Genomic DNA, 10,061 nt, shown 5'->3' on the forward strand with positions numbered 1-10,061 from the left:
ATCCGGAGCCTGTGCTCCGCAACGGGAGGGGCCACAGCAGTGAGAGGCCCGCGTACCACAAAAAAAAAATAAATAAATACACCACTTGTCCCCACGAACCCAACCAATTAAATTTTATAGCTTTCCTTTCTTTCAGAAATCTATTACATATTCATATTCGTCCACCTAGGTAGCTAGATACCAATAGACAGAGCCGTAGATAGACGTATATGTGTGTGTAGTTCTTTAAAAGGATACCTATTGCAATTGTCAGGTCTCTTCTGAGGGCAAATCCCACTAATCTCTGAGACTCTTTGGACATTATGACAGGAAAGCCATTGTAGCTGGTCTCGTTAATCATGTTTTCTATGTCATCCACGGTCATGTTGTCCTGGGTCAGGACGGCCAGGGGAGGGTCACTCCTCCGAGGTCTCATGACATCGGCAGCCAGGGTGGTATGAGTGAATTCTTCTTTTGCATCCAAGAAAGGGTATCCATTTAGCCGGATGTGAGCTTCATAAATGCCTTCCCTCCCAAAGGCATCTCCAACCCATTTGCTGGTCATTACTGCAGCCATCAGGGGAACAATATACTCCAAGCCTCCAGTGAGCTCAAAAACAATGACCACCAGGGACACAGTCATCCTTGTCACACCACCTGAAATAAATAAGACCACAGGTCAGGAAGGGCAGGGCCCTCATCAATCCACGGTGGTAGAATTTCTGCACTAGGCAGGTGGACACAAATTATAAACAGAACTTGGTGAAAAGGATCATCGCTATTTTAATAAGATCTAGAGAAACCAATCTTCTTTGTTTATAACACAGAAGACTATTAAAATAACATTTTAAAACTGGTTTACTTCAGGTAAAAAAAAATCACAGTTGACCGACGAATACAGTTTGCCGCCATTTTGGTTTACTGCTCTCACAAAGACATAATTTCACCGCTATAAAAGCTTACAATTAATTCTTAAAGAACTTGGTGAAGCACATCGTGGCTAACTTGTTTACTACCAATTTACAAATTAAACTCGTGGGTAGAATATTAAATTAATACATTTCTCTCCTCTAAATCTCTTCAAAATGAATAAAACACTGACGCCTTGCGGTTTCTGTTAACAGTGTAATGCCCCTGCTTAGAAAACTCACCTGAACTATTCCAGGTTATCTACCAGGTCACCAATGTGAACCCTGCTCTCTGCTGAGGCCTCCCTGACCCAGGCCCCTCCACCCATGCCGTGTCTGTCCCGTGCCTCTGGCTACCCACACCTTATCTTCCAGCTACGCTGGTCTCATTTCCAACTGTGAAGACTCTGGGGGACCCACTGTCGCAGAAACCACCACACACTCAAAGCCAAGCCCCTCTTCTCCCCCAGAGAGCTCCCATCCCGGCCCCCAACTCCAGGACCAGACAACACATTCCTCCTGAGAACCTAGCGGTCACTCCTGGTTCATCCCAGTAAATCTATCCCACATCTAGACTCTCACCTAGTCCTAGCTGATGTGCTCTGCCAACATCTGTCTAGGGGTCCCTTTCTCAGTATTCTCACTGTTACCCACCTAGTCAGACCCTCAAGTCTCGGCTCCTGAATTTGAATACTGTTTCATCTAAGCTCCCTGACTTCGGGCCCCATTACCTTCCATCCACTTTATAAGCCATGTCCCCAGGTTAACCTTCCCTAAGTGCTACTTTCACCATGCTGCTCCTTTGCTCAAAAACCTACCAGGGCTTGTCAGTTGATACTGTGTGAAGCTAAAGCTCTTCCTTTTTGTTTTTTAACCTAAAAATAGAAGGGAGAAAGAACCTACTACATATTAGGTATCTACACTATGCCAGGGATGCCCTAGGCGGTTTACAAAGGCTTTTATTATTTTAACCAAGCACGTATTTTACCAGGCACCGTGCTAACAGCTTTATATGCATTTTATTTTACATAATCCTCAACAACAACTGCAGGAGATAAGCAGTTGTTATTTCCATTTTAAAGATAAGAAAGATAAAAATCAAGCAGTAAAGGAATTTTCCCAAAATCATCACACTAAAAATGGCAAAGCCACAACCCTGCCACGGATCTGACCACTTCCAAACAGAAATTCATCCTGACATAAGTCACTGCCTCCTCCTCACCAATCCACCTTTCTTTCCCAAAGTGCCCAAAATGCACTCTCTACTTCAACACTGCCAGATTCTCCAAAGCCCCCCGCGTGCCGAGTTCATCCGTCCCGACCCCACTATCTGCACATCACTCTCCTCTTCAACAAAGGCAGCTCCTTCAAACCCTGCTCCTCTTCCAGAGCCCCGGCCACCACCCTCCCTCTGGATCCCCGAGGGCCCACGATGACGCTCCTGCGCTGGAGCCCATGGCCACGTGCCGTGCTCCTCCGCTAAACCAGCGCTGGCCTTGTCCCCCGACCCGCGTCTCGTGAGGGGAGGGCCCGCGCCCACACTTCTTTCTGTACCGCCCACCGCACCCCGCGCGGCGCTCATCACAACGTGGATGCCTACTTGCTGCTCTGCAGAAAACGATTCTTCCTAACACTTTCATTTAATGTTACACTTTGGAAGATCAACAGCTACGCAATTCTGGCTCACTCAACAAACCTGAGTCAAAGTACCAATTATAATTAAATATTGTAACCAAAGTTTAGTTGACGTTTTAACTATAAAATAATGATTTTTTCGTGTCCAAGAGGACAAGAAATAGACTCTTAAGAATGTAATGCAGACATTTTGCTTTTCTCTGCCTTAAAACACTAGTTAGCTTTTTCCTTCGGCTGTAAATGCATCTTAAATGGAGGCAGCCTGGTAAAGGACCTTTTACTAAGGCTGACGGGGAACCTCTGCAGAGGCGGAGTAAAGGTATCCCGAAGCTCTGCTGAGTGCTAACCCAGGAACCACGCCGGAGGGGCTGCAGGTAAGCCAAGCACCCCGACGACGAAAAACCAAACACCTCCTTGGCCAGGATTCAAATCAAGCCTCTGTTGTAGTGAGATGTTCTCTGCCCTACGGCATCTGTTAACGGCTCCTACGGTTTCGCATTAAGAAGCGTGCAGGGGCTGGCGAGATGAAAACCAGTGCCGCCCAGGCCACATGCCTCGCCGAGCCCTCCTCCCCCACCCCGCTCCTCTCGCAGCCACAGTCCCACGTGCGCACGCGCAGGGCCCCGTTACCTAAGCAGGCGGCCGCGCCGACCATGGCGTAAAGGCCGGGGGTGATGCAGTCGGCGCCGACCTCACACCACTCCTTGAAGATGAACCAGTCGTGGTGGTAGTAGGCCAGCTGCTCCACTGCGATGCCCACGATGCGGCCGGCGATCGCGCCGATGGCCATGCTGGGGATGAACAAGCCGGACGGGACCTGCAGCGGGGCAAGCGCCGGGTGAGGCACGTCCTCTGCGCGCCTGCTCCAGACCCACGGTCTGAGCCTTGCGGCACAACGCGAAATCCTGGTGCAAAGGGAGCTTACAGCAAACCCTTGTTCTAACCGTAAGGGCAACAACCCCACCAGCTCGGTTCCAAAGTAACAACCCACACTCCCCAGCCCAAAGAGAAGGTGACCCCAGGGTTATTTCTCCCTTAGCTCAGGGCTCTCTTCGGGCCGGTCCCTTACATACACACATACATGAAATGATGAAAAGGCGCACAGTTTTCTTGATTCCATTTAGTGAGGAAACCAGGAACAGTACAGACCAACTATTTAACCAATATTAAAAGACCAACGGCTCCAACCTGCCGGGCACGAAAGGCGCCCAGCGCAGAGCAATGCGTGTGGACGAGTGTGTCAGGTCACGAAAAAGTATACGCACGTAGAGGGGGTCAGAACAGACGTCTCACTCTCCCGCCAGCTGGGCCCTCAGCCAGAGCGGAGGGCAACGTGAGCCTTGGCGGCCTGCCCGCGGCCTCTGGCTTCCGCGGGAGAAGGCTGGATTTACGGAGCAAACTCCGTGCAGAAGTGGGGGCTTTAGTGGCTCTTCTAACTTGATTCGCTATGAAAAAAGGGGAGACTTCACAGCTTTTCTGTCACTTAACCCTTATGCCCAGCGGACTAAGGCAGAGCACACCAGAAGAGAGAGACCGTGGTTCAAAGGCTGCTGCGGCTGCAGTCTGCTGAGCTGCAGCCGTCCTCCCCGTGGCTCCCGGTGGTGTGTCACTAGCGAACGGCAGCAGCTGCGTCAGCCACGGGGGCTGGCCTTTAAAGAACAAGGGTCCGAAGGACAGACATCTGATTCCCACACACATCACCGACGATCGCAAGAATTACATCTCTGGCAAATCACTAACTGATGAATGTTATTCTCACTTTCACAAATTCAAAAGAAGCAATGTCCCAGGCAGGGCACAAGGCCTAGCTGCCTGAAACCCCTGGTGGAAAGGCCTGGTGCCCCCAGGCCTGGTGACCGAGCTCTGAGCCCACAGGGCCTTCTCCAGCCAACATTCCACAGCGATACAGGAGGCAGAGCAAGGGCTCCCCACAAACACCCGCACCCTAATTCCTGGGAATCAGTCCACCGCATGCAGGGGGGATTCAGGTCGTTTAATCAGCTGACCTGAAAATGGGAGATGACCCCGATGATATGGGTGGGCCTGAAGTTATCACAAAGGCTTTTTAAATGTGAAAGAAGGCTTTAGAAGAGTTCGTGTCAGAATGCTGAGACAAAGCAAAGACTTGACCAGCCATGGCTCTGAGGATGAAGGAAGGGGGCCAGAAACCAAGGCACACGGAGGCTGGAAAAGGCAAGAAGACGGACTCTCCCCCAGAACCTCCGTAAATCCCTGTTTGCATCTTCACTTTAGCCCGGGGAGATCCAATTTGGATTTCTGATGTCCAGAACCGTAATAAATGTACGTGATTTTGTGGTAATTTGTCACAGCAGCAACAGGAAGCTACTAAAAGTGGTTTTAAAACATGATGACGAATTCTCTGACACCCCTTCCCACTCTGAGGTAGAGTGTGTGTCCCCTCCCTGATCCCGGGGCCTCTGTGACCACACAGAGAAACAGAACTCAACAGGAGGCGTGCTGCAGGACACCTTTGGCTAGGTTAGCAATGGTCCTCTCGGAACCATGCTCTGAGGACCCTGAACTGCCACCATGTGAGGAACCTACCCACCCTGAGGCCACCCCGAGGGAAAAACCAGAGACAGACAGACAGCGCAGGAGCCCAGCTGTCTGAACCTGCTCAGCCCAGGTGCCTGACGCACGAATGGCTTTGAAGCGAGCAGGCGAGACGTGTCTTGATGACCACCGTGGAACCGACCACGAACACAATACGCCCAGCTGAGACCTTCCCATCCTACTGACCCCAAAACAAGAGCACAGTAAGCGGCTCTCTGAAGCTGCTGGGTTTGGGGTAAGTTGTGAACCCAGCAAGAGATACCATGCTCGACAATACATCCTGAGAGAGTCTTCTTTTCATTACTAAAAATGGAACCCAAGAGATAACGTTTTCAGCCTACATTTATGAAGCAAGCGTCTTTAGATAAAGCTTTCACCTCTCATTCCACATTCAAGTTCTGAACTCGCCAAGACTACTTACATATCACCTCACAGGAGCACCTACCTTGATACCAAAAGTGAACACTGTCATTATGATTTTAAACATGAGCGCCAAGCACAACTGCCATATAGCTGAATACACTCCAAGGCCTGCTGGACGATCAGGGATGTCATCCACGATTTTACTGGCGTTCATGTCATTTCTGTAGTCACAGAGAGAGGAGGCTTCCAGGGGGCCGCAGTCTGTGAAAAGCTCTTTGATCAGTTCGCTGGTGTTGAGCCTCGTGTAGGGGTTGGGGAAGGCTGCCACAGCAGTGATGGCCGCAACGACGATGACCTCGAGAACGGGGTACTTCCCAAACCTGGTGGATTTGCGTCGGCGACACCAGGCGATATTTGCCCTGATGAAGAAGGCCCCCCACAGCCCTCCAAATACCCCGAGGAGAATAAAAGGAAACAGTTCGAAAAGGTACCACGGTGTATGATACTCCACATAAAAAAGGACCAGACGGCTATTACCAAATGGATTGATGGATCTCAAAACAAATGCAGCCACTAAAGCAGCAAAAAATGATCTCCATAAAGTTTTTAGAGGAAAATAATAGCTAACCTAAAAACAAAGGAAAAGAAAAATTAATGCTATAATTTTGTAAGATAGCTCTGCTATGTTACGTTGAATGGTAACTATCAACACTCTAAATTTTGCCGCAGCTAGAATTTACACGTAATGGATTTTACCGTGGTAAGAAAAATACCACTGTTTAGTAGCTCTGGCTATCACATCATTACTAATTCACAGTATCAACTGATTATAAATGTCTAATAATTATTTAAAATACCTAGCGTGTTATTTTAAAAATGAGCTTCATGCAAATTCAATCATGGTAGTTAAGAATAAATGTACCACCACCAACTCCTGTTACTTCATAAAGAAGTATTTAATTTCCCTCTTATATATTAAAGCAAAAAGAAGAACATAAACAACTGGGGGAGAAAAGTAAATTTTAAACATTTCTAAGTCACATTTTTGTGTAAATGTGTAAAAACTCTTAAGCACCAGTGAGAACACAAAAACAAAATATTCCACTGAAGCTACTAGAATTATTTCCTTAAACATCAATAACTGCCACAGAAATAATCACACGAGAAAAACTTAAAAAGGTGACTTAGAAACTGATTAAAAATCTTTAAATAAAAACAAGGCTATGATTTAGCCAATAAGGATTGTTTCCAATATTTTCTATTTGTGCTTACTCTTAATTATGTTCAACAAAGTTAAATTTTAAATAATCATTAACACTTTATACATGAATAATATTTTTAAAAGACTTTTCTCAATAAAGAACATATATATATTACTTTTCATGACTTTTTAATGTAAGAAAAAATGAAAAATAACTATGAAAATAAATCTGAAAACTTAAAAAGCAAAGTCTGTATCTATTACACTAGCTATAAAACTGAAAAGTGTGCCAAAATACATGTGTAATGGTAATTATACATAATTTTAATTGCTGGTTGTTGTTGTTTTTAACCTACCTCTTCCAGGCTGAAAAGAACTCCTCCAATCGGTGCACCAAAAGCTACAGAAACACCTGCAGCTGAGGCAGCTGATAGCACCTACAAAGAGGATGCGGGTTATTTCACATGTTCTTATAAACTCAAACATACCAAACACAAATTCTCCACGTTACTCAAATTTTCGAAATGCCCTTCTGAATTTAACTCACATGTCTCCCTCTCTCCAAGCAAAGGCAAATATTTCTTCTAAAAAGATTTTCTTCTCTTCTGCTTTCATTGAAAGGTCACTCTTATATTCAATATTCAGTCAAAAAACATTTGTGCGAGATATACCAATGTAATAAGCAGGATGTAAAGAAAAGGCAATGACCACAGACAACCTTCGAGATGTGTGCTTGAGGACACCAGTGGACAGACCAGTTGAGAGAGCTCTTTGTTTGTTTCTAAACAGGATATTATTTCTTCAGATTTTGGAGCTCACTGCTGAATCATTAATAATTACTCTAGCCCACATCCTAGTGAAATGTCCAGGGAACTTAAAACCTATAGAGCTCCCCACGGGTTCAGTTCCCTAAGCCCTCTGAAGAGACCGCTACTGCCCCCGTGGGAGCCTCAGGTGAAGGTGCAAAGCATGGCCACCCGAGGGCACACGCCCACCACAGGTCACAGCAAGGAAGACACAGCACTCAGCGTCCTCCCTCCAGTCCCCAGGCGGCCAGTGAACGCTGCCCACCTCCCACCAGGGCGAAGGCAAACACACATATCAAGTCACTGGGCATCTGCTGGTAACCAAGTACTTTTCTAAGTCTTTATTCCTTTCACTACTTTACTCCAGTAAATATCTGAGGCTACCAAAGCATTTCCTCAAATGGTGAATTCTGACATCTCTGAAAGAGAAATTTGAAATAATAAAAATTAAATTGTAAGGGTTAAGAGCACGAACTCCATAGTCAGGCTCCACAGTCAGTGGCTGGTAAATTAAAAATGAACCAATACTTGTTTTAATTAAATTGCACCCGGCTTTCGAAGGCAGGCTGCTTATCTGGGGGAGGAGGGAGAGCAAATCTAACTTACTATTTTGTTTTTTTCCACCAACAGGATTGCAGACAACAGACTTAACTGAATTCTCTGATTCTACGTTTAATACAATAGAATTTTACAATCAAGCTAGCACCCACATACCTAAAAGCCACAGATGTTTTCGTCTGTTTCATAAATATCTAAGAATCACTTAATTTAAACACGTCAAGGAAGTGGTCAAGGGAAGAAGGCCAAAATACGAAGCCTAAATGCTTTCAACTGACGTGTGAACTCTAGTCATTTACGGGCCAAGGTGTCAGAATCAGGTTAATGTCATAAACATTACTAATCTTCACAGTGTGCACATTAAAATCTGGGTGAATTTAATTTCTATAATATTTTCTAATAAATTAATTTTTGTACTTATAACTAATAAATAAAAATTAAAATCCTACCCCACAAATGTCAAGGTACAATAGCAAGTAAAGGAACTGCACTGGGTAGACAAATGCAGTTGAGACTGGGGAAACAGGAAAGGACTGGGCTCCCAAAGTCTAGAGCTAATAACAAGGTCCCAGGAGCCCACTTTTCTTCTAGAAAATATCCACAGCAACCTAGAAACATCAGGGGAACTCTATGATGTATCAAGTTTAAAGGTCCCCTAGAAGATCTCAGGCAAGAGGAAGTCCTGTATCCCCTTAACGTGAACCTCTGATGTAACCTCAGGAGGTTAAAGACCCTTCGAGCTTCCCTAAGGTGCCAGAGAGCACCTCTGAGATGACACACCTCTCCCACTGGGCATCAGACCCCTCCTCCAGAGGAAGACAGCTGGTGAGATGGCCCACCCCGGGAGAGACACTGACCCCGAGAAACAGGAGTAAAAACAATGTTACATTTGGGAAACACTTCAGAGGAGGAGAGGTGTCAGGCAAAGCAAAAACAAATGCAAATCTTTGTGAAATTCAGCTGCAACCAACGGACACCAGGCCATCTAAACCTCCCTGAAATACAGGAGCGAGCTGCACTAGGGATGGACTCCAGACAGATGGTGGAGATCATTCAGAACACATTAAAATGGTAATCTGAATACAGAATTTATCCAATGTGATCCTTACACTAGGAAATTCTTCACTGATTAAGTCTATGTAACAGATGTTCATCTGTCAAATAAACAACAGAAGACGCTTACCTCTCTTTTCTTAGCTTCATTTGTGCTGTACTTCGGAAAGAGGTAGGAAAAGATATTTCCACAGCAACAGGCAACGTGTACCAAGGGCCCTTCTTTTCCTAAACTCAAACCTGATGCCACAGCCAGCACTAATGTGATGGTTTTAATCATTAAAGTCCATTTTCCCAGGTAGCCTCTGATGATGAATCCACTCAAAATAGTTTTAATCTACAAAGGAAAGATCAAGGCAGCTTAATTTCCTTTAAGAAACATGAGACCTTAATTAATAGATTACACTCCTGTTTTACTCACCCTGCAAACTTTGGTGGACAATGGAAAGAGTCACAATTCATTTTTTGAAAGCTTGAACTATTATGCTCTATATAATAAATCTGTAACGTATTCTAATTCTCTTCCCCAGCAAGGATAGAAGGCAACCCTATCTCATGAACAAAACTAAAATACCAGGCCATGTTAAGGGGCTACAGACTTCAATGCAAGGGGCATAATTACACAACCAGCAAATGGTAAATTGGGATATTTCTGTTACAGACGTATAATACAGTTAGATACATTTCAGACATTCTGTGTCAGAAATAAAGATACTGTGCCTTCTCAGAGTACTGTAATAATGTGTAATATTTTCCTATATATTAAGAAGGATGAGTACAACTGCTAAATACTACACAGTATTACTCCTTATTAAAGATATTCTTAATTAATACAGCTTTAAAATCACTAAAATTGTTTTTAAAAGCAATGCACTTGGGGCTTCCCTGGTGGCGCAGTGGTTGCGCGTCCGCCTGCCAATGCAGGGCACACGGGTTCGTGCCCCGGTCCGGGAAGATCCCACATGCCGCGGAGCGGCTGGGCCC

The 10,061-nt window shown here is 45.4% G+C and overlaps 1 protein-coding gene across 7 annotated transcripts in view; it reads right to left on the reverse strand.

The window, feature by feature from the left end:
- The window catches only part of CLCN3 (chloride voltage-gated channel 3), an 86,300-nt gene that overhangs the window by 14,525 nt on the left and 61,714 nt on the right, over positions 1–10,061 (reverse strand). For all 7 annotated transcript variants that reach the window (XR_003681359.2, XM_024130800.3, XM_024130802.3 and 4 more), the window contains 5 exons: positions 9,208–9,414; positions 7,017–7,097; positions 5,542–6,087; positions 3,153–3,339; positions 238–636 (listed from right to left, as the gene is read on the reverse strand). Coding sequence is in view for 6 of the 7 variants with exons in the window: in XM_024130800.3 (XP_023986568.1) it covers positions 238–636; positions 3,153–3,339; positions 5,542–6,087; positions 7,017–7,097; positions 9,208–9,414 (1,420 nt within the window). In the remaining variant the exon portion in view is untranslated. The remainder of the gene's footprint in view (positions 1–237; positions 637–3,152; positions 3,340–5,541; positions 6,088–7,016; positions 7,098–9,207; positions 9,415–10,061) is intronic.

The sequence above is a fragment of the Physeter macrocephalus genome, chromosome 9 (genome assembly GCF_002837175.3).
Source record: "Physeter macrocephalus isolate SW-GA chromosome 9, ASM283717v5, whole genome shotgun sequence".
Classification (NCBI taxonomy): domain Eukaryota; kingdom Metazoa; phylum Chordata; class Mammalia; order Artiodactyla; family Physeteridae; genus Physeter; species Physeter macrocephalus.